This window comes from Vidua chalybeata, unplaced genomic scaffold (genome assembly GCF_026979565.1).
Source record: "Vidua chalybeata isolate OUT-0048 unplaced genomic scaffold, bVidCha1 merged haplotype W_reject_31, whole genome shotgun sequence".
Lineage (NCBI taxonomy): Eukaryota > Metazoa > Chordata > Aves > Passeriformes > Viduidae > Vidua > Vidua chalybeata.
The window spans coordinates 62,932-85,201 of NW_026530354.1; the positions used below are offsets into that span (position 1 = coordinate 62,932).

A 22,270-nucleotide genomic window follows, 5' to 3' on the forward strand; every position below is an offset into this window, starting at 1 on the left:
AAATGGGGAAATTGTAATACACATTTAGCAACTGTGTATAAGCAACACACTGGTCGAATTCCATGTCCACATAAGGTTAGGAGTTATCCCTCACTGGACCTCAGGCCTCAATAAATGATCCCCTCTTAAATAGCAAATTAGTGTTAAGGAGCCTTATTCTGATAGTTTGTGTTTCAGAAACACGTGGCTTTTGCTCCTCTCTTCCACCTGAGAGCTTCCTGGGCAGGGGCAATTCTTCCAATTGCACAAGCGTGGCCGTGGCTCGAAAGGGCAGCGAGCAGACGGATTTAGCTTCTCCTGCCAGCCCCTGAAATGCCAGTTGTCATTTGTGTGCGCTGAGGATTCCACTTCAGACTCGGAACTCGCGCAGCTGCTCCTGGGGCGCCGCTCGCACGCTGGCACAGCGGTGCTGCAGCAGCTGTCCCGCACACAGGGAGGGCTCTGGAGCCTCCCCAGGGCCACCAAGGAGCGGAGGAGGGAACGTGCCCGGGATCTGCTGCAGGACCGGGGGATTGCGGGGGATCCTTCGCTCTCTTGGATGGGGGAGGGAGCGGGGAAATGGAATCAAGATGAGACAGGGATCAGCCAGCCCCACGCCAGGCAGCGTTTTCTCCTCTGAGAGCTCCTCTGAGCTGAGCGAGCTGCTGAAGCCTGCGGAGCAAATGAGAGCCGGGACTGAGGGAAAGGCTGGCTGGGAAGGAGTCAGATAAACCCGTGTGGGCATTTCCCTTTCCAAGGGGCTCCTGGGGAGACAAAGGAGACAAGAAGGATTCCCCACCTCACGACATCTCCTTTTTCCCTTCAGTAGCCCTATTGCAGTCACTGCATACAAGAGTTTACTTGATCCCCTTGATGCCAGGGAGCACCAAGAACTTGAACCTTGCTGGAGTCCAGCCCTGCCTGCCTGTCACCGAGCACAGGGGAAAGATGCAGAACCTGGGCAGGGGTTGAGCCAAATTGGCATTTTGCCACTTGTGATTTCCTCCCAGCTTTTGCAGCAGGGTGACAACCCCATCGCTGCAAACCACTCCCTTTGGCAAGGCACACGTGGACCTCGCTGGAAGCTCAGGGCTCTTGAAGGGGCTGCTGCAGTTGGCAACAGGAGCTGTTGTTGAACTTTTCACATTGCTTAACCTCCCTGCCAAATGCCATCAAGTGGCTGAGGAAGGACACAAAAAGATTACCCTGGAGGAAGGGAGGCCAAAAGCTTGGAAAAGGATGAAAGAAATGCTCTGATCATGACGATGACAAAAAAATAGAACGATTTATTTCTGACAGCAAATGAACACCCGCCGCCCTCCAGCCCTCCCAGCCTGGCAGGCCGAGCGGAGCCGTTTCCATGGCATGAGGTGCTGGCAGCCTGCGGAGAGAAACCAGAGAGCCACGGTCAGTCACAGAAGGCTCCTGTGCCCTGTCCTGCCATGGCCTGTGCCCGGGCCAGGCTGCTGGCTGTGCTCAGAGCCCAAACCTCCCGAGCCATTCTCTGTTTCGAGAGAAGGGCAGCGTGGCAGGCCACGTTCCACCTCCTCCGCTTCAGCACAGCACAGCAGCCTCCTCAGCAGCTGCAAGGGCGGGATGCCCGTGTGCCCGCTGCCCTCTGCCCGAAGCCCTTCTGCCAGCCCAGCTGTGGAGCCGGGTACCCACCTCTGCAGACCTGCTGCCAGGAGAGGAGCCGATCCCGCACGAGGTCCTCGTCTTTCTTGAAGGGGATGTCCCTGCAGGCCGTGGCCCCTGGGGTAGCGCTGGCACTGGATGTGCTCCACGGACGGTGCAGGCGCTTCCCAATGCGGTCCGGGCACCAGGTGTAATCTTCCTGGGAAAAACAAAGAACAATTGCATGGAAGTCAATTCAAAACAAGACCTGGAAACAAGAAAAACCTACACAGCCTGTCACCGTTTCACGGGCCTGGGGAGGGTCTGACCACTCCATGCGAGAATGAAACCTGTCCACGGGTGGGGAAAAACCCCACCTTTCCCGCCCGTAAACGCACCCCTTCCTCGAGGGCCTGCAAAGCAGACCAGCTGGGGCACGGCTTCGGAACCCGTCCCCCTCTGCTGCCCCCATCCACATGGATGGATGCTTTGTCAGGCTGGCTGCCCCCGCCCCAGCCCGTGCCAGGCTGGCTGGCAGAAGCTGTCAGCAAGGCCAGGAGCCGGCTCCCCTTCCACAACATCCGTCCCCTGTCCCACCAAAAAGCAGCTCGGCAGCCGGGGGAAAAAATTAATATTCCCCAGCGCCGCCGAGCGGGGAACCTGCGGCGCGTGGCCAGGCCGAGCCCTGCCATGCCTGGAAGCACGAGCATCCCCCCGCCCCTGCGCCGGCTGGGGACTCATCTTGATTTCATCGGGGCGCAGAGCGTGTCCTCCAGGAAGGGGCCGCAGCCAAAGCCGCTCGGCTTTGCCCCGCCAGCGGCCAGCTCCAGGATGGTGTTCCCAGCTCCACGTGGTGCTCCAGAAGAACACGCCAGCTGTGCCTCGGCTTGCGGGGACATCCCGATGCCATTGAGCTGCAGGGGGATGTTTCCCCTGTTCCAGTCCGTGGCACCTTCACCGCACTGCCACCACTTCTCCAGTGGCACGGGGAGCACTGAGCCGCTCCCTCCACAACTCGCCGGGGACCAGCGGAAGCATCTCCTCGGCTGCGCTCTCTCCTCCGTGCTGCAGCCGCAGGGAAACGGTCCGGGGTTTTCTTGGAGTGCCACCAGACGCGTGCAGCTGGTACTTGCTGGGCTCCTGGATCCTACTGAGCACAGGGATGGATCTCTGCTGTCTCCTGGGCCAGGCAGGGCTCCTGCAGCCAAGAATGCTCAAAAAGGTCTTCCAGTGATGGCCTGTCTGCGGGGTCCATGGATAAACACCACCTGATGAGGTGCTGACACTCTGCAGAGAGAAACCAGAAACCGCCGCTCAGCGGGACAAGGCTCCTGTCCATGCTCTCCCACATTCCACGGTGCCCAGGCCACACTAGGAGTGCTCAGAGCTGCAGCCAAAAGCTTCCCATGGATCCTCCCTTCCGGAGGAGAGCAGCACAGAGGCACACGTGCCACCTCCTCCAGCTAAGCCCAGGAGATCAACCGCCTCACTAGCTGCAAGAGCAGGACGCTGATGTGCCAGCTGCCCCCTCCCAGCCCCGTTCCTCCTCCCGAGCCCTGAAGGCGCAGCCCCACCTTGAGACACCCGGGGCGGGAAGAAGAGCTGGCCCCGGACGATGTCCTCGTTTGTGTGGAAAGGAAGGTGCCCGCAGACCAGGTGATAGAGCAGGATGCCCAGGGACCAGATGGTGGCTGGCTGGCCATGGTAGCAGCCAAAGAGGATCCACTCCGGTGGGCTGTACTCCGGCGTTCCTATGGGACACGGGCACAGCTCATCAGGCCGATGCTGCTCCCTCCCTCCCTCCCTCCCTCCCAGCCCGCCCCCGTTCCACAACAGCCAGCCCCTGCCCCGCCGAAAAGCAACTTGGCTGCAGCCGGCTGAAGGAGGATTCTGCACCCTCCCCTCCCCTCCCTCTTCCCCCTCTGCCAGCCAAAGGGGGAACCTCCGCTGCCCGGCTGGGCCCCGGCTTTGGGCTCACCTGACATCCGGGTGTAGAACGTGTCCTGAAGGATCGTGCCGCAGCCGAAGTCGATGAGCTTCGCCTCGCCCGTGGCCAGGTCGACGAGGACGTTCTCGGCCTTGATGTCGCGGTGCAGGACGCCGCGGCTGGTGCAGTGCCGCACGGCCTCCAGCACCTGGCGGAACAGCCCCCGCGCCACGGGCTCCGTCAGGAACCCCCGCTCGTGCAGGAAGTCCCAGAGGTCCTGACAGCGCTGCGGACGCTCCATGACCAGCGCGAAGCCGTCGGGCAGCTCGAACCAGTCCAGGAGCCGCACGACGCCGCGGAAGCCAGGGCACGACACCATCCACAGCAGCGCCAGCTCCAGGGGCACCAGGGCGCCGTTGTGCTGCGGGGGGACCGCGATGCCCTCAGCGGGGCCGATGCTGCGCCGCGCCTCGGCCACCCCCTGCCCGGCCCCGCCGCCGCTCGCCATTGCCCGGCCCGGGACGCTGCGCGGGCCCCGCTCACTCCCCGCTCGCTCCCCTCGCAGCCTTCCGGCTGCCACCCTGCCGGGCCTCGCCTTAGCCCCGCCCGGCACGCCCCGCCGCCTTCTCCCGCTGGCCCCGCTCACTCACCAGCCGCGCCCACTCCGGGATGCGATCGCGGCACACTCGCTTGATGGCCACCTGCAAGCCAAGGCGAGCGCCGGGCTGAGCTCGCTGCCCGCCGCCCGCCGCCCCCTCCGCTCCGGCCCCGTCTCTTACCGGGGCGCCGTCGGCGAGCCGGGTCCCGGAGTAAACGCTGCCGCAGCCGCCGCTCCCCAGCAGCGGGCCCTCGCGGTAGAGCTGCTCCAGGGGAGGCTTCTCCGCCCGTGCGGGCGGCACCGCGCTCCCGCTCTTCTGCCCCGCCAAGCCGAGCGCCCGGCGCGCTGCTGCTTGCCGAGCCGCCCCGGGCTGCGGCGGCTCGGGGCCGGCGGCCGAGCTGACGAGCGGCGGAGCTCGGAGCGGGGAAGCCGCCGGCGACGCTGTCGGCGACGGGGCGGGCGCGGGGCGGCAGCGGGGCGGCTGCGGGCGGAACCGCGGCAGGGGCTTCGTTCGGGGCCGGGGCCTCGGCCGGGGCCGGGCCAGAGCCCGCGCCAGGCGGAGCCAAAAGACCGCGCTGCTCCGCCAGCGCCAGAGCGAGCGGCACTTCCAGCGGCGCCACAGCCAGTACGGAGAGAGCCCGGCGGAGGCGGCTCCGCGGCGGGACGGGCAGGGGCGGGCACGGGGCGGCCCCGCCGAGGGGCGCCTTGCGGGACGCGGCATCAGCCGGGCTGGGAGAGGCGGGACACGGACGGGACGGGAGTGGAGTGGAGTGAGTGTGAGAGGGAGAAGGGGATGGGGAACGAGTGGAAAGTCGAGCGGAAAACCGGTCGAGAGAAGCGCTGCTGCTGCTGCTGCTGCTGCTGCTGCTGCTGCGGAACCGCCGCAGCTCGCGAACGTTTCTCCGTTGCCTCCGCGAACCCAACGGAGGAGCCGCCGTGCGCCCCGCGGAACGAAAGAGAGAAACAAACAAATAAAACCCCCAAGGAATTCCTATTAGAGAAGTAACCAAATCAAACAATCTAGCAATAAAGAAGAGTGTTGGCTTGTGGCTTCTTTCTTCTTTGGCTGAGGTGTAGCATTTCATGGGGAAGAATTGCCTCTTCTGACACTTTCCGACAGTTTTTGGACAGGAGTGCAGCATTTAATTTTCATGTAGAAAAGGGAAATCGTGTCATTAAATTGATCTCTTTTCATCTTCTGTTGAGACAGTTGCAGGCTGCCAAAGGACATGGTCTGCAATGTGGAACTTGGGGCCAAGTTTGTTTTTCTGCCAGAGGATGAGAGGATGAGGAGGGGAAGTATCCCATAATCATGGAGTCGTGGCATGGTTTGGCTTGGAAGGGATCTGAAAAATCACACGGCTGCAACCCCCCTGCTGTGGCTGGGCACCCCTTGCACTAGCCTGGCTTGTCTAGAGCTCCGTGCAGCCTGGCCTTGAACACTGTCAGGGACGGGACAGCCACACCTTCTCTGGGCAACCTGTTCCAGGAGAGTCTTTTTTCTGAATCCCTCTCCTAAACCGACTCTCTTTCCATTTGGATCCATTCTCCCTTTTCCTGTCCTTGCCTGCCCTCCTACAAAGCCCCTGTCCAGCTTTCTTGTAGGTTGCCCTCAGGTCCTGGAAGGCCACAGTTGGATCAAGTCTCAGTCTTTTGCCCAGGCTGAAGAAGCCGAGCTGTGTCAGCCTTTCCTTGCAGGAGAGGAGTGTTATAGCTACATATTATAATATTGGCTTTTGCAAATATCAAAGTGGATTTTATATGTGTGATGTTCAAGTAACTTTGTTCCAAAGATAAAGTTTCTAATTTTGTTGTTAATTAAGCTTAGACATAGTAGTGCAATAGCTGACAGAAGTCTGCTTGTGTTAAAATGCCTGCTTGGATGGGATAACATCCAATGAACACAGGATGAGGACACCTGCTACAGATCTGCCAACGATCAGCACTCACCATCTGAAGGCAGTGTGGACCAAGGCCCGAACTGGAAGTGATAAAGAGAAGGAGCCAAACCCCAGCCAGGAAACACGCATGCTCTGAAAAGGGGGACCCAAGGAGGGGCCATGTAAAATAGTTCCTGGAAAATGTAAACTAGGTTATGGATATGCATAAGGGGCTGTGAATATGCAACAGGTGGATGTCAGGGAAAAGGTATTTAAGGGGGATCCCCGAAGGTAACAGGGTGCTCTTGGCTGAGTGCCAAGATGCACCTGGCCATAAATAACCTTTGCTCTGTGGTCCTTGTCTCCCATTGTCCTTTATTAAACTTTTTACATTTTCACAGGAGAGTGAACGTGTTTTCCACATGGACTACACATGCTTATACACAATTCTAGGAAGACTAGTAATTTTTTACTACAATGATTGGGTGAATCAACACATAAACAAACTTATCCAATTCGCAACATCTCTTGCTCATAGAAGTTGATTCAATCTTCTTTCTTGATTCAGTCTTCTTGCAGTCTTCAAAGCTCTGTTTCTTCTTGCCAAGGCATTCTGACTATCAAATCTTTTATGCTAATCAGGTCCAAAGTTCATCAGCTCACTTCTGTCCTGGCAGCATGGCTGTGTCTACGCAAGCAGGGAAACACTAACTGAGAGAATTCCACTAAGGTGAAGGTGGCCTCAGCCTCCCGTGACCGAGCTGCCGGGTATGATCTGTCAGATCCCCTTGAAGGAGCCTCTAGTATGTATGCCCAGGGAAGAAATGGGAACCAGGGCTAGAGGGGCCCTGCCTCGAGCCAGGGAGAGGCACGGGAAAACCGGATCTCTGGTCAGTGTGGATCCGATGGCCTGGCACATCAGAGCCACAGAAATATGAAACCTTAGCTGATACTGGTGCGCAGTGTGCCCTGATACCATGGGGACATGTGGGGGCAGAACCTGTTTCCATTGCCGGGCTGACGGGGGGATCGATCACAGCAATTGACCCTGTTGGGAGCCGAGGTGAGCCTGACTGGGAAGGAGTGGCAGAAACATCCCATTGTGACCGGCCCAGAGGCCCCGTGTATTCTGGGCATAGACTTCCTCCAGAATGGCTACTACAAAGACCCAAAGGGACTCAGGTGGGCTTTTGGCATAGCTGCTGGAGAGGCAGAGGACATGAAGCAGTTGAACACCTTGCCTGGACTATCAGACTGTCTGGAACCGACTGCCCCAGGGGTGGAAGCACAGCCCCACCAGCTGCCATGGACTGATCCAGGCTGCACTGGCAAAGGGTGAAGCTCCAGAACACCTGCAGTACATCGATGGCATCATTGTGTGGGGGAACAGAGCAATGGAAGTATTTGAGAAAGGAGAGAGGATCGTCCAGATTCTGCTGGAAGCCGGTTTTTGGGGAATGCACATTCCTGAGTAAAACCAGATTTTGAGCCCTCTCTACCTGGTCACCCACAAAAAGATCGATTTCCACTGGGGCCCTGAACAGCAACAAGCCTTTGCCCAGATCAAGCAGGAGATCGCTCATGCAGTCGCCCTTGGCCCAGTCAGGACGGGACCAGAGGTGAGGAATGTGCTCTACTCTGCAGCCAGGAACAATGGCTTGTCCTGGAGCCTTTGGCAGAAGGTGCCTGCGGAGACTCGAGGCCGACCACTGGGATTCTGGATCCAAAGCTACAGAGGGTCTGAAGCCAAGTACACTCCCACAGAGAAGGGAATCTTGGCCGCCTATGAAGGAGTTCAAGCTGCCTTGGGGGTGATTGGCACAGAAGCACAACTCCTCCTGGCACCCCGACTGCCGGTGCTGGGGTGGATGTTTCAAGGAAAGGTTCCCACATCCTGCCACGCCACCGACACCACACAGAGCAAGTGGATTGCCCTCATCACACAGTGCACCCGTATTGGAAACCAGAATCAGGATTTTGGAAATAAAAACTGGCCAGAAGGTAAAAACTTTGGTCTCAATGACAAAGAGGAGCAAGAAGAAGTAACACAGGCTGAAGAAACTCCACCATACAACCATCTGCCAGCAGAGGAAACACGCTACGCTCTTTTCACGGACGGTTCCTGTCGCATCGTAGGGATGAACCAGAAGTGGAAAGCAGCCGTATGGAGCCCCACACGACAGGCTGCACAAGCTACTGAGGAGAAGGTGGATCAAGTCAACTTGCTGAACTCAAGGCCGTTCAGCTGGCCCTGGACATTGCTGGAAGAGAGAAGTGACCAAACCTCTGCCTTTATACCAATTCATGGATGGCAGCCAATGCTCTGTGGGGCTGCCTGGAAAGGTGGAAAAAGGCCAACTGGCAGCTTAGAGGAAACCAGTCTGGAATGCTGATGAGTGGAAAGATGTGGCAAGCACATTTCTCTCTCTCAGGATTTTTTATTGAGGTGCACAGAGAGAAATGAAAGAGAAAACAATTTCTATTTCTGCTCCTTGTTTTTCTCTTGTGGAACGTGTTTGGAGAATTGTTTACCCAGAGTGAGCACTTGGTTGGACCATGGTGGATTGTTTGGGCCTGATGGCCAATTGGATCCACCTGTGTCTGGACCCTGGCGAACAGGGGCACGATTTGTGAGGAGTGAGATATGATAGTTAGAGAAAGTAGCATGTAGTATTTAGTATCCTCTTTTATATAGCATATTAATGTATTATAACATAATTATAATAAAGAAATCATTCAGCCTTCTGAAATGGAGTTAGACATCATCATTCTTCCCATTGGGTTCGCTGACATCTACAACAGAAAGACATTGCCTCTTGGATGGAGAAGGTACCTGTGGAAGTCTGCCATGTAGATGCCAATGTCCACAAGAGTCGGGCTAATGAGGAGCACTGAAACAACGAGCAGGTAGATCAGGCTGCAAAGACAGAGGTGTCAAAGATAGACTTGAATTGGCATCACAAGGGGCAGTTGTTCTGAGCTCAATGGGCTCATGATGCCTCAGGTCATCAGGGCAGAGATGCCACCTATAAGTGGGCACGAGACCGAGGGGTGGATCTAAGCATGGACAGTATTTCTCAGGTTATCCATGACTGTGAGACGTGTGCTGTGATCAAGGAGGCCAAGCGGGTGAAGCCCCTGTGCTATGGTGGGCAGGGGTCCAAGTACAAGTATGGGGAGGCCTGGCAGATTGACCACGTCACACTGCCCCAGACACGCCAAGGCAAGCGCTACGTGTTCACCATGATAGAAGCCACCACGGGATGCTTGGAGACCTCCCCTGTGCCTCACAGCACTGCCCCAACACCATCCTGGGCCTGGAAAAGCAAGTCCTGGGGAGGCATGGCACCCCTGAGAGGACTGAGTCAGACAAGGGGACTCATTTCAAGAGCGGCATTGCCAACACCTGGGCTAGAGAACATGGCATCGAGTGGGTGCACTGAGACCCGTACTGGGGGTGCTCTGGGACCGAGACTGAGACCGAGGTCGGCATCGGGACCAGGATTGCTCCAAGACCGGTGCTGGGATCTGTACCTGGATTGCTCTGGGACCTCCGAGTTCACTCTGGGGAGCTTTGGCTGCACCCCAGAGCAGCACTGGGACTGGGAGGGACTGGGAGTGACTGGGAGGGAGCCCTGGGCAGCGTGGGACCGCCTCCGTTCACATCGTTCAGTGCAGTCATCCCGGTCCAAATGATCCCAGTTTGTATGATCCCAGTCTGGATGGTCCTGATCCACATAGTCCCGGTCTGTGCACCCCCAGTCTGTAGGATCCCAGTCCCCATGATCCCAGTCCATGAGATCCCAGTCCGCATGATCCCAGTCTCTATGGTCCTGCACGGCACACACTCCAAGGGTCTGGAATTCCAGTTCCCAGTAGGGAAACATGTTCCTGCCCTTGAAGGCAAAGCTCTTAAGAAGGGGCCAAAAGCCAAGTGCAGCAAGATCCTACAGTGACATTTCACTGCCAGCCTTCAGTGGCTTAAGATCAGAGATTAGAAGCAGGCCGCGCATCAGGCTGTCCCGAGCTGGGTCCATGTCAGGTCTTTGCCAAGTCCTTGCCAACTCCTTGCCAAGTTCTTGCCAGGCCTTGTTCGGAACAGCCAGCGTGACGGTTCAGTGGTTGCACCTGCGCTGTGTCCTGTTCTAAGCCGGAACTGCAGTGGGGGAAGGGATTCTTTCTCGTGGCAATCGGAAGGCAGAATGGAAAATGAGGGGCTTCAGACGGGCTCTTACACCACCCCGTGACTGACGATTGCCCTCGAAAGATCTTCATCAGCAGGGTTCCATGGTGTCGTCGTGGAGTCTTCAGGACTCGTCAAGTGTTGGCAGCAATCCCAGGGAAAAGAGAAGAGAAAAAGGAAAGGAAAGAGAAAACAGAAAAACTAAAACAATTAGTAAGCAAATTATAATTAAATAATAAGCAGAATACAATAAGTATTAATTAAACCAGTAATAGTTAAACAATAAATTGTTTAGATAATAATCAATATTCATCAATTGAACAATAGATTGATCAAATAATAAACCAGTATAATCAATATTAAACAATAAAATAATAAACCTAGTATAATCAATATTACTCAGTACAATTTTCTAATCAATAAACAAAAATAATTAAAACAGTGATTAAAACAAATCATAAGAGAAAATTATGTAAAACATATCTTCTAACCTTATAATCTGCTTGTGTCTACAGTCCTGGGAACATCTATAGTGTAAAGGATGTCGGCCAAGTGGTGTGCATTAATTATAGATGTCAATTTTGTTCATCGTTTCATCATTCTCCAATTCACAATAAGCAAGATTACTGATAAAACAAAACCAATCATAACTAAAATCAGAAGAACAACAATGGGATGACACAATTTGTTCAGGACACCGGTGGCAGTAAGCGACCACCCGAAAAGGGTATCCCACCACCTGTGCACGGCATCACTTTTCACCCTTTCTACAACACGATGTATTTCTTGCACATCATGATGAACAGTTACCAGAGTTTTCTGTCCATTCTCCTTGATTTTTCCTAGGATCTCTATTAGATCTTGATGAAGTAATAGTTGCTTTACCAAAGTAAGGTTCATCCCAATGGGAGTAGGCAATAGCTTGTGAATCAACGTGAGATTGGATTCTAAAAGTTCATGTGAAGTAACTGGAGCTACAAAAGAAAAATCACATCCTGCAATTTTAGTAAAGTTGCAAGCACAAAAATTTGAATGATTTTTAGTATCTACTACTGTACTTTCTATAAACACAGTATCACAAGTGGTTCTAAAGCAGGCACACCCATTGCCTGTATGTACAAGGACTGTTTCAGAAGTCTCGTTAGGATGAATGTCAAAATGACAGCTATTTTGTTCTGTGTCTAAACAGATATCTTGAGCTATAATTGCATTACCTTCACAGATAAACCCTAGTTGTTCTCGGATAGTACAGGACTCTAAATTGACAGTTTGCCATTTGTCATTAATTTGACGGGCCCATTCTCTATGTTCAGAAGGATAGAAAGTGGCTCCGTCATGATTTAATCCTAGTGCAATGATAGGGAATATCAAATGCACCGAGGCATTACCTTTGGTCAACACAAATGCTGTGGCTGTGTTTGTGTTAGGGTCATAGGTAAAATTCACTAAATTCCACCAGGATTGGAAATCTCTTTCAAAGTCAGTGGCACTGTCCCAGACTATTTTCCTAATTTCAGTAGGAAAAGTGCCTTCTTCACCTTCTCTTATAATTGAGGCAGCAACTGACTGCATCCATAATTGAGCCTGGATACAGCTAAGAGCTAAGGAAACATTGCTTTGTGTGGCATTAAGTGCATTAATTATCAATTTGCTATCATTTACATTTATCTTTTCCCAATTTGGTAGAATGTTTGATAGCAACCACTGATGTGTTCCCAAGGCCGATAAGGACGACTGCTGTGGCTGCTGTGTTTTGGTTAAATCTTTAGTTGTGGAGGCCAATTTATTCATTAATACTTCTGAATCAATACTATTTAGGATTCCCAGTCCCATTCCCACGACACCAGTTATGTCTCTTTTCACCCGGTTTTTAGGAGGGTTCCACTGTCGCAGCCAGGTTGTCCAACCCTGAAAAGAGGTTTGCAAAAAGGGTGAACAAGCTGGTTGTATTTCTGAGACATTGTTTTGCATCAGCAATTTGACTTGTTTAAGAGACCATGCTGGATTAAATAATATCTGTTGTTGGCCAGTTTTCCTGATTATATATGGTCCAACTTCAAAAATTTTTGGGGTAAGCATAACTGGTGGCTGGGCTCGAGTGTTGGTAGTGGTGGTGGTATAAACCGTAGTAGATTGGGCTACAGCATTTATTATAAACTTAAAAGAATGCCCTTCGGTGTTTTTTCCCATATGCAAAACACTTCTGCAGTCTGTGTTAGTGTAAAATTGTGCCAACAATCCTGTATGCTTGGGTGCGTACAAACCTTTTTGTGCTTAAAGAGATCCTTTCACTTTTTTCTGCATGCTACCACAATTATTTCAGACCACGGCCACTCAGCTGGTTTCTGGCCATGGGGTTGTGGTAGGATGCAGAAAAATATTACCAGTTTTATCATGGATTAGGTGGTCTTCATGTCCCTCAGAGTTCTTCTGAAAAAGTAAACACAAGAGAATTCTGCCGCCGAGAGGCAGAAAAGTTAGAATGATGGAATTATCCAGCATGTATTTGTCCAATGCTCTTTCCCTAGAGCACCAGAGGTCCACCAGAACAGGTTGGCCAGGGTCATGAGCTGGATTATTAGGATCATTTGGTACAGAGCATAGGAGTCAGTGTAGATGCAGGCCAAAGAGGAATTCTGTGCTTCTCGTTGAAAAATACTCCAGACAGCTATCAGCTCCCCAACGTGTGCACTACCTTCTCCCTCTGTAATCATTTGCTCACCAGAGGAAAAGTGGAGGGCTTCTGCCCTATATTTCCATACTTTTCCTTTCCCTTTAGCAGAAGCATCAGTAAACCAAGAGTTTGCTGATTGTTTGAGGCAGAAAGGAGGGGTTACTTTGATTACAGAGGCAGGTTTGTCCAAGCTGTCAGTTTCTTGGATTGCTAAAGTTTTTACAGGTCTTTCTGTCATTGAGAAGAAGTTGCAGTAATGCTCAACCTGAGCATACCACTTTCTCACTGAGGCCCTCTGGGCCACCCCGTCAGGAGGGGGAGTCCCACTAGTGACTGTCTTAATAACCTTGAAGGGGCCTCTCAATACAATTGGTTGTTTTCGTGCAATTTTTTCTACTTCTAGGAAAGCTAAGATAACCATAAACAATCCTTTTTCCCAGGTAGTGTATCTTTTCTCAGCATCTTTGGAACCACGTGAGTAAAAACCAACAGGTCTTGTCAGACCCTCAGGACCCCGCTGCCATATGTGTACTGACAGCCCTGAGGAGGCAAATCCCCATTCCACCTGGAAAGGATCTGTAGGATGGATAGGGCCCAGTGCTTGATGAGCTGTTGCTTCAAAAATCAGCAATTGGAATGCTGGCTCCTGAGAAAGACTCCAATCCCATTTCACCCCTTTCCTCAACAAGTCATAAAGGGGAACAAATGGGTCGTTCCAGTTACAAATAAATCTGTCTGGTCTTTCTACAGGAGATACAGCTGCTATAGTTTTTTGAAGGAGAATTGCTGTAGGTTTGAGTGATTCTGGAAGCCCACAAATTCAAGGGGTCATTATCTCGGGCTTCACAGGTAATTGCATCAGGGATTCAAAGTCAGGAATTAATTTCTTTTTGTGAGTCATTTGCAGGCAAGCAGCTTTGTGCACATTTTCCAAGAGTTGGTCGGGGGTACTAATTATAGCTATGGGATCTCCCCTTTCCAAGGGGCTTGTTCCCCCGGCCCAAGAAGCTGCACGCTGTGTCAGGGACCATGTGTCACCTTTCTCTCCTGTTGTTAAGAAGACACCATGTCCCCAATACCCACTGGCTTCCTGTTCAGTTAATTGAATTTGATCACCACCAGTGAGGGACACCCGGAAAACATATTCTGTTTCTGATTCATGTGGAGGGTGTCCGTATTCCCTTTTAAGCTTAGCTAGCTCGGTGGCAGTGTTTAGTTGTGATGGTATGTGTTTGGTTGTGATGTGAGGTTGGAGATCATCATCACTGAGATAGTTATACTCTGTTTTAATCAAGGGTCTCAAGTGATGGCAGCAATGTTCCCCACAATTACTTGCTGCTTCAAGTTCTTGATGAGGATAGATTTGTTTAATGTGAGGAGTTTCCTTCTCCTCAAGCTCTGTAGAGGAATCAGCATGATGTGATTTGTTAATATGTTCCTCTGTTAAGGCAGCTCGCAATGCATAGATCACATTTTTTGCTTCATATAATTGTTTTTGCAAAATTTCAACTAGATTTTGAAGGGAGTCTATTATAGCATGTTCCTCACTTCTTCGCTCGAAGCGATTTTCTATAGCTGCCATAAGACAAGCTCCCAAAACTGAGCATAAGATAGTTTTATTTTTGCCCAATTTGAATTTTGTTTCATGTTGTAATGAACACACTCTATCAATAACATTTTCTAAGTTCAACCAATTACTCTGTGCCCATTTTTCTCCTTCCGTAGAAGGTTTGGCATTGTGTTTGGCTAGTAGTGCATGAAATTCAGCTTTAATTTCAACGCTAAGATTGTCACTCATTTTGTGAAGGGACCAAAACCACGACAGGGAGGTACAAACTTAAGTTCCACAAAACTACACAGCCCTCGCTGTGTCGCCCTTCGCTTCCCGGGGTGGGTGAAAGGACAATAATCTGCCTGGGAGGCTCTGCTTAGTTGCTTCAAGTTGTCCCTTCCTTCCCAGACCAGATACACACAACAACAACAAAACAACAGAGTCCCGCCTTTTGCACTAGGGGATCCTTTGTGAATTCCCAAAGACAGTGTGGGTGCCTTTTCAGCTGCAACCCTTCTGTCTAGACAGAAATCCTGTCCGTGACGCCAATTTTAATGTCACGATCCGCTTATTGCGGGGTGTCGTGATGGTTCTTTTCACCGATCCCAAAAGTGCAAAAAAGGCAAACAACAAGGGACTATCAGTTAATCACAACAAATGCACCTTTATTAGGGGCCAAAACAGTAAATGCGATAGTGGGGATCAGAAAGGAGATAAAGGATAGAGAGAGAGAGAGAGGGGTATGGGAATAGCTACCAACACAGGCGAGATCCTCAGTGGTCCGGACGATGGGGATCCGTCTGTCGTGTCGGGGAAGTCTTCGAAGTTCTGGTCCACTCGGGGGTCCAGTTATAGTCCACAGAGGAAAGAGGGGGGAACAAGTGTAATAATGAAAGTCCATTGTAATCGCCACGAGGGAACAGGTGAGTCCACAGAAACCACCAAAGCAAGACGAATACAATGAAAAATAAGTCCATTAAAATTACTGAAGGGAAACAGGTCATGTCATTAATGGTCAGACCACCAATTTCCCCTCCTCCCTATAGCAGGGGTCTCAGTCTCAGTCCTTGGGAGGAGGGTTCTCATTCTTTGTTTGTCACAGTGGTAACGAGGCAGATGAGGGGTCTTCAATGAAGGACCACGGGAGTCACCACAAAAGTTCATTCGGCTTAAGAACGGAGATTAGAAGCAGGCCGCGCATCAGGCTGTCCCGTGCTGGGTCCATGTCAGGTCTTTGCCAAGTCCATGCCAACTCCTTGCCAAGTTCTTGCCAGCCCTTGTTCGGAACAGCCAGCATGACGGTTCAGTGGTTGCACCTGCGCTGTGTCCTGTTCTAAGCCGGAACTGCAGTGGAGGAAGGGATTCTTTCTCGTGGCAATCGGAAGGCAGAATGGAAAATGAGGGGCTTCAGACGGGCTCTTACACCTTGGCTGGCAGAGGGGGAAGAGGGAGACAGGGAGGGGAGGGTGCAGAATCCTCCTTCAGCCGGCCGCAGCCCAGTTGCTTTTCGGCGGGGCAGGGGCTGGCTGTTGTGGAACGGGGGCGGGCTGGGAGGGAGGGAGGGAGGGAGGGAGCAGCATCGGCCTGATGAGCTGTGCCCGTGTCCCATAGGAACGCCGAAGTACAGCCCACCGGAGTGGATCCTCTTTGGCTGCTACCATGGCCAGCCAGCCACCATCTGGTCCCTGGGCATCCTGCTCTATCACCTGGTCTGCGGGCACCTTCCTTTCCACACAAACGAGGACATCGTCCGGGGCCAGCTCTTCTTCCCGCCCCGGGTGTCTCAAGGTGGGGCTGCGCCTTCAGGGCTCGGGAGGAGGAACGGGGCTGGGAGGGGGCAGCTGGCACATCAGCATCCTGCTCTGGCAGCTAGTGAGGCGGTTGATCTCCTGGGCTTAGCTGGAGGAGGTGGCACGTGTGCCTCTGTGCTGCTCTCCTCCGGAAGGGAGGATCCATGGGAAGCTTTTGGCTGCAGCTCTGAGCACTCCTAGTGTGGCCTGGGCACCGTGGAATGTGGGAGAGCATGGACAGGAGCCTTGTCCCGCTGAGCGGCGGTTTCTGGTTTCTCTTGGCAGAGTGCCAGCACCTCATCAGGTGGTGTTTATCCATGGACCCCGCAGACAGGCCATCACTGGAATACCTTTTTGAGCATTCTTGGCTGCAGGAGCCCTGCCTGGCCCAGGAGACAGCAGAGATCCATCCCTGTGCTCAGTAGGATCCAGGAGCCCAGCAAGTACCAGCTGCACCCGTCTGGTGGCACTCCAAGAAAACCCCGGAGCGTTTCCCTGCAGCTGCGGCACGGAGGAGAGAGCACAGCCGAGGAGATGCTTCTGCTGGTCCCCGGCGAGTTGTGGAGGGAGCGGCTCAGTGCTCCCTGTGCCACTGGAGAAGTGGTGGCAGTGCGGTGAAGGTGCCACGGACTGGAACAGGGGAAACATCCCCCTGCAGCTCAATGGCATCGGGATGTCCCCGCAAGCCAAGGCACAGCTGGCGTGTTCTTCTGGAGCACCACGTGGAGCTGGGAACACCATCCTGGAGCTGGCCGCTGGCTGTAGAGAGCTTGGCAGAAGAATGGTTAAACAGCAAGGGACATGAAACTGTAAAATTGGTCAAAGTATGAGGGGCTACGTGACTGCTGCAACGGTCAGCATGACCCTGGGTATAGAAATCAGGATATGTAGAAATCAGAGTTTGCAAGAATCAGAATGCTGAAAACTGCTTGGTATGTAGAAATAGATAGAGAAGAACCAAAAAGTATCAATCACAAGAACAGCAAGAGCAACCGAACAAGGCAGATGCACAAATCACACAGCAACCAATCATCAGCTTGGCTTTTGCAATATGCATGAACTAATTAACAAGTATATATAAACTTTGTAATTTGTTGCAATAAACTGAGACTTGATGATCATGATATCATGAGTCTTGTCTCCCGCGGCGCTTCTCCGACAAATGGTGACCCCGACGTGATCTGAGGCAAAGGCGGGAGAGGTGCTCCGTTGGGTTCGAGTCCTGCAGCTGGAAGGACGGCGACAGAGCTGCCAGTTTTTGCTCCGCGCCCTGAGTGACCACAGCGGTGGGCTCAGCTGATACATGCTGCCGAAGCTTGAAGGGGCCAGCAACGGTACCGACGCAACCATGGACAGGCAAGCAGCATATGATTTATTTAGTACTTTTCTCAGAAAAAGACAGGTTAGGGGGATTGACTTAGATAAGGATCTCCCTTCGCTCTTACATCATGCTCATTCTTATGGCTTTTTTGTAAACCCCCATACTGTTCATGAACTTTCAGAATGGAGAAGATATGGGGATAAGTTGTGGGAATTAGTGTTAGATGATGATAAACCGGGCAAGAAAATGAGTAAACTTTGGAGAGTGGTCCATAACGAATTGTTGATGTGTCAGGCAGAAAAAAGGGCGGTGGAAGGGGTACGAACAGCTCAGGAGAAAAATAAGGAATATGAACCTTGCTTCTCTCCAGTGAGCCAAATCCTCCGGTTCTCACAAACTTTCCCGTCCCCATCTCTGCTTCTGCAATGCCTGTACCTCCCACAGACACTGGTGACATTGAAGTGCGACCGTCAGCTCCCCCTTTACCCCCACCGCCGCGTCCCCCTCCAGGCATACAAAACGTTACTGTAGCACCCGCCCTGCAACATCCTCCGTCTCCCGGCCAGGAGCCTGTCCCTGGGGCAGAATCTGACCTCGCGGAGGCCATGGCTAAAGAGAGACGTGAGGTATGGGCTGCTGTCGCACGGGAGGGTATGCAGACGGGGGACGCTGAGCTCTTCACGGCAGCACAGGAAACCCTTGCTTTTTCAGTGATATTTACGCCAAATGCTCAAGGGGGGTACACTGCGCAGCTCCAGAGCCTTGACTGGAAAATTGTAACACAGCTGCGTGCCACTGTGGAGAGCTATAGTATTACCAGTGAGCCCGCTAGGCAAATGCTTGATTTTATTTTTAATGCTCATACCTTATTACCGTCCGATGTTAGGGGAATGGCCAAATTGATTTTTACCCCGCATCAACGCTTACTTTTTGAGGCACACTGGAGAGAGGAAGCGGTAAGAAGCGCCAATTTACCTAGGGCTCAGGGCGACCCTTTAGCAGGACTTACTGTAGCCGAGCTTCTGGGAGAGGGTGCCCATGTACGTCTGGAACAACAGGCTGCCCTAGGACCTGACAAATTAAGGGAAGCCACAATAGTAGCAAGAAGAGCGATAGACAAGGTCAAAACCCCGGGTGGAGTCCCAATGTATATGGGGATTAAACAAGGTAGAGAGGAGCCTCTTGGCACCTTAGTGGATAAGATAATGGAAGCATTGTCCAAAGCAGGGGTGGCCGATCATATGCAGGATGCCCTACTTAAACAGTGTATACTGCAGAATAGCAATTCTACAACCAGAAATTTGATTACTTCCTTTCCTGGGGATTGGACCATCCAAGCATCGTTAGAGAAGGCTGCTTCAGTGCCAGTTGGGTCTCAGGCGTTAATAGTTAATGCTTTACAAGAAATAGGACAGGGGTTACGGGAACAAGCAATAAGCTCTCAAAATCAGGTTTTAGCAGCCCTTGCTCCCCTTCGAGCTGCAGCTGCGCGCCCCCGTTCTAACACTACTGGAGAGGCACGAACAAGATGCTACCGCTGTGGAAACTTAGGTCACATTCGAAAAGAATGCGGAGCGACAGGAGTTTGGTACCGCAGATGCCAATCAAATACCCACAACTCCAATGCATGCCGAAAGAAGCAGGGAAACTCCCAGAGCAGCGCGAACAGCGGCCGCGCCGGGACACAAATGGCAGCTGCAGGAGCGAAACCTCCCAGCAACTCCAACCTGCCACCTGCGGGAGCCTCGGCTTGGACTTGGCAGCCGCAGTAGAGACTGATCTCTTGACCTCAAAACCATATAAGACTCCAACGGGAATCCATGGCCCCCTACAAATACACGGACAAACTATGGGAGGACGCATTATTGGCCGCTCTTCAGCCGCTATATTAGGCCTCTTTGTGGAACCAGGAATCATCGATGCCGATTGTTGCGGTGAAATGATGATCATCGCTCATATGTCATATCCCCCGGTGACGGTACCAAAAGGTCAAAGAATTGCTCAGCTAATCCCACTCCCACAAATGACCAAGGGATTGGAACCTATGTCCCAGGTCCCTAGAACCCCGGAAGGATTTGGTTCGACAGGAGGTCTTGCATTGCTTACCCTAGACCTTAACACCCGCCCCAAAAAATCTTGCCACCTGATTCATCAAGGACATAGCATTGTGCTTAAAGGACTTTTAGATACGGGTGCAGATACTAGCGTCATCGATCCAGGTCATTGGCCTGCGTCTTGGCCCACTCAGCCTGCAGCAACCACGGTGAGCGGTATTGGCGGGATGACACTTGCGAGCCGTACCCCGGTGCTGACTGTTGAGATTGAAGGGAGACAGGCGTCTGCAGCACTTTCTATAACAACTTTTGCAGAAAATGCTGAATGCACACCTTGTTGTGCAAAAAGAAAACAGGGGAAGTGTAGAGAGCTTGGCAGAAGAATGGTTAAACAGCAAGGGACATGAAACTGTAAAATTGGTCAAAGTATGAGGGGCTACGTGACTGCTGCAACGGTCAGCATGACCCTGGGTATAGAAATCAGGATATGTAGAAATCAGAGTTTGCAAGAATCAGAATGCTGAAAACTGCTTGGTATGTAGAAATAGATAGAGAAGAACCAAAAAGTATCAATCACAAGAACAGCAAGAGCAACCGAACAAGGCAGATGCACAAATCACACAGCAACCAATCATGAGCTTGGCTTTTGCAATATGCATGAACTAATTAACAAGTATATATAAACTTTGTAATTTGTTGCAATAAACTGAGACTTGATGATCATGATATCATGAGTCTTGTCTCCCGCGGCGCTTCTCCGACAGCTGGCGGGGCAAAGCCGACCGGCTTTGGCTGTGGCCCCTTCCTGGAGGACACGCTCTGCGCCCCGATGAAATCAAGATGAGTCCCCAGCCGGCGCAGGGGCAGGGGGATGCTCGTGCTTCCAGGCATGGCAGGGCTCGGCCTGGCCACGCGCCGCAGGTTCCCCGCTCGGCGGCGCTGGGGAATATTAATTTTTTCCCCCGGCGGCCAAGATGCTTTTTGGTGGGACAGGGGACGGATGTTGTGGAAGGGGAGCCGGCTCCTGGCCTTGCTGACAGCTTCTGCCAGCCAGCCTGGCACGGGCTGGGGCGGGGACAGCCAGCCTGACAAAACATCCATCCATGTGGATGGGGGCAGCAGAGGGGGACGGGTTCCGAAGCCGTGCCCCAGCTGGTCTGCTTTGCAGGCCCTCGAGGAAGGGGTGCGTTTATGGGCGGGAAAGGTGGGGTTTTTCCCCACCCGTGGACAGGTTTCATTCTCGCATGGAGTGGTCAGACCCTCCTCAGGGCCCTGAAACGGTGACAGGCTGTGTAGGTTTTTCTTGTTTCCAGGTCTTGTTTTGAATTGACTTTCATGCAATTGTTCTTTATTTTCCCAGGAAGATAACACCTGGTGCCCGGACTGGACGGGGAAGCGCCTGCACCGTCTGTGGAGCACATCCAGTGCCAGTGCTACCCCAGGGGCCACGGTCTGCAGGGACATCCCCTTCAAGAAGGACGAGGACCTCGTGCGGGATCGGCTCCTCTCCTGGCAGCAGGTCTGCAGAGGTGGGTACCCGGCTCCACAGCTGGGCTGGCAGAAGGGCTTCGGGCAGAGGGCAGCGGGCACACGGGCATCCCGCCCTTGCAGCTGCTGAGGAGGCTGCTGTGCTGTGCTGAAGCGGAGGAGGTGGAACGTGGCCTGCCACGCTGCCCTTCTCTCGAAACAGAGAATGGCTCGGGAGGTTTGGGCTCTGAGCACAGCCAGCAGCCTGGCCCGGGCACAGGCCATGGCAGGACAGGGCACAGGAGCCTTCTGTGACTGACCGTGCCTCTCTGGTTTCTCTCCGCAGGCTGCCAGCACCTCATGCCATGGAAACGGCTCCGCTCGGCCTGCCAGGCTGGGAGGGCTGGAGGGCGGCGGGTGTTCATTTGCTGTCAAAAAGAAATCGTTCTATTTTTTTGTCATCGTCATGATCAGAGCATTTCTTTCATCCTTTTCCAAGCTTTTGGCCTCCCTTCCTCCAGGGTAATCTTTTTGTGTCCTTCCTCAGCCACTTGATGGCATTTGGCAGGGGGGGTTAAGCAATGTGAAAAGTTCAACAACAGCTCCTGTTGCCAACTGCAGCAGCCCCTTCAAGAGCCCTGAGCTTCCAGCGAGGTCCACGTGTGCCTTGCAAAAGGGAGTGGTTTGCAGTGATGGGGTTGTCTCCCTGCTGCAAAAGCTGGGAGGAAATCACAAGTGGAAAAATGCCAATTCGGCTCAACCCCTGCCCAGGTTCTGCATCTTTCCCCTCTGCTCGGTGACAGGCAGGCAGGGCTGGACTCGAGCAAGGTTCAAGTTCTTGGTGCTCCCTGGCATCAAGGGGATCAAGTAAACTCTTGTAAGCAGTGGCTGCAATAGGGCTACTGAAGGGAAAAAGGAGATGTCGTGAGGTGGGGAATCCTTCTTGTCTCCTTTGTCTCCCCAGGAGCCCCTTGGAAAGGAAAATGTCCACACGGGTTTATCTGACTCCTTCCCAGCCAGCCTTTCCCTCACTCCCGGCTCTCATTTGCTCCGCAGGCTTCACCAGCTCGCTCAGCTCAGAGGAGCTCTCAGAGGAGAAAACGCTGCCTGGCGTGGGGCTGGCTGATCCCTGTCTCATCTTGATTCCATTTCCCCGCTCCCTCCCCCATCCAAGAGAGCGAAGGATCCCCCACAACCGGTCACAATCCACTCTTCTGGGGTGTTTGTGATG

At 52.8% G+C, this 22,270-nt stretch overlaps 3 protein-coding genes and 1 long non-coding RNA gene across 6 annotated transcripts; 2 read left to right on the forward strand and 2 right to left on the reverse strand.

The window, feature by feature from the left end:
• Window positions 1-1,245: 1,245 nt before the first annotated feature.
• Window positions 1,246-4,965, reverse strand: LOC128783218 (serine/threonine-protein kinase pim-1-like). Of its 3 annotated transcripts, none has more exons than XR_008429038.1 (6): window positions 4,300-4,965; window positions 4,171-4,221; window positions 3,572-3,941; window positions 3,168-3,344; window positions 1,655-2,880; window positions 1,246-1,360 (listed from the first exon to the last, which is right to left on the reverse strand). XR_008429038.1 is itself a non-coding variant. In XM_053933864.1 (5 exons), exons 1-5 carry the CDS (start codon window positions 4,837-4,839, stop codon window positions 2,741-2,743), a joined length of 1,278 nt encoding a protein of 425 aa, XP_053789839.1. In that variant the 5' UTR covers window positions 4,840-4,965; the 3' UTR covers window positions 1,246-2,740. The 3 variants fall into 3 exon arrangements, 1 of the variants encoding a protein (XP_053789839.1); XR_008429037.1 differs by having other exon boundaries at window positions 1,645-2,880; XM_053933864.1 differs by having other exon boundaries at window positions 1,246-2,880.
• Window positions 4,966-9,933: 4,968 nt separating this feature from the next.
• Window positions 9,934-11,784, reverse strand: LOC128783219 (uncharacterized). Its single transcript, XM_053933865.1, has 2 exons — window positions 10,673-11,784; window positions 9,934-10,382 (listed from the first exon to the last, which is right to left on the reverse strand). The coding sequence occupies exon 1, from the start codon at window positions 11,751-11,753 to the stop codon at window positions 10,767-10,769; it is 987 nt and encodes a 328-aa protein (XP_053789840.1). The 5' UTR covers window positions 11,754-11,784; the 3' UTR covers window positions 9,934-10,382; window positions 10,673-10,766.
• A 563-nt stretch (window positions 11,785-12,347) lies between these two features.
• Window positions 12,348-16,710, forward strand: LOC128783211 (serine/threonine-protein kinase pim-1-like). Its single transcript, XM_053933846.1, has 3 exons — window positions 12,348-12,357; window positions 16,019-16,195; window positions 16,483-16,710. Exons 1-3 carry the CDS (start codon window positions 12,348-12,350, stop codon window positions 16,620-16,622), a joined length of 327 nt encoding a protein of 108 aa, XP_053789821.1. The 3' UTR covers window positions 16,623-16,710.
• Window positions 16,711-20,896: 4,186 nt separating this feature from the next.
• On the forward strand, window positions 20,897-21,500 carry LOC128783225 (uncharacterized). Its single transcript, XR_008429041.1, has 2 exons — window positions 20,897-21,101; window positions 21,386-21,500. It is a non-coding gene; the product is annotated as an uncharacterized LOC128783225 (long non-coding RNA).
• The last annotated feature ends 770 nt before the right edge of the window (window positions 21,501-22,270 follow it).

Bases quoted from the DNA above. Each gene is read 5' to 3' on its own strand.
- LOC128783218 (XM_053933864.1), bottom strand. From the start codon at position 4,839: ATGCCGCGTCCCGCAAGGCGCCCCTCGGCGGGGCCGCCCCGTGCCCGC. The intron at 3,942-4,170 runs GTGAGTGAGCGG...GTCCCCCCGCAG, and splicing joins TCCCGGAGTGGGCGCGGCTG to CACAACGGCGCCCTGGTGCC. The intron at 3,345-3,571 runs GTGAGCCCAAAG...CGTGTCCCATAG, and splicing joins GTTCTACACCCGGATGTCAG to GAACGCCGGAGTACAGCCCA.
- LOC128783219 (XM_053933865.1), bottom strand. From the start codon at position 11,753: ATGCAGTCAGTTGCTGCCTCAATTATAAGAGAAGGTGAAGAAGGCACT.
- LOC128783211 (XM_053933846.1), top strand. The intron at 16,196-16,482 runs GTGGGGCTGCGC...TTCTCTTGGCAG, and splicing joins CCCGCCCCGGGTGTCTCAAG to AGTGCCAGCACCTCATCAGG.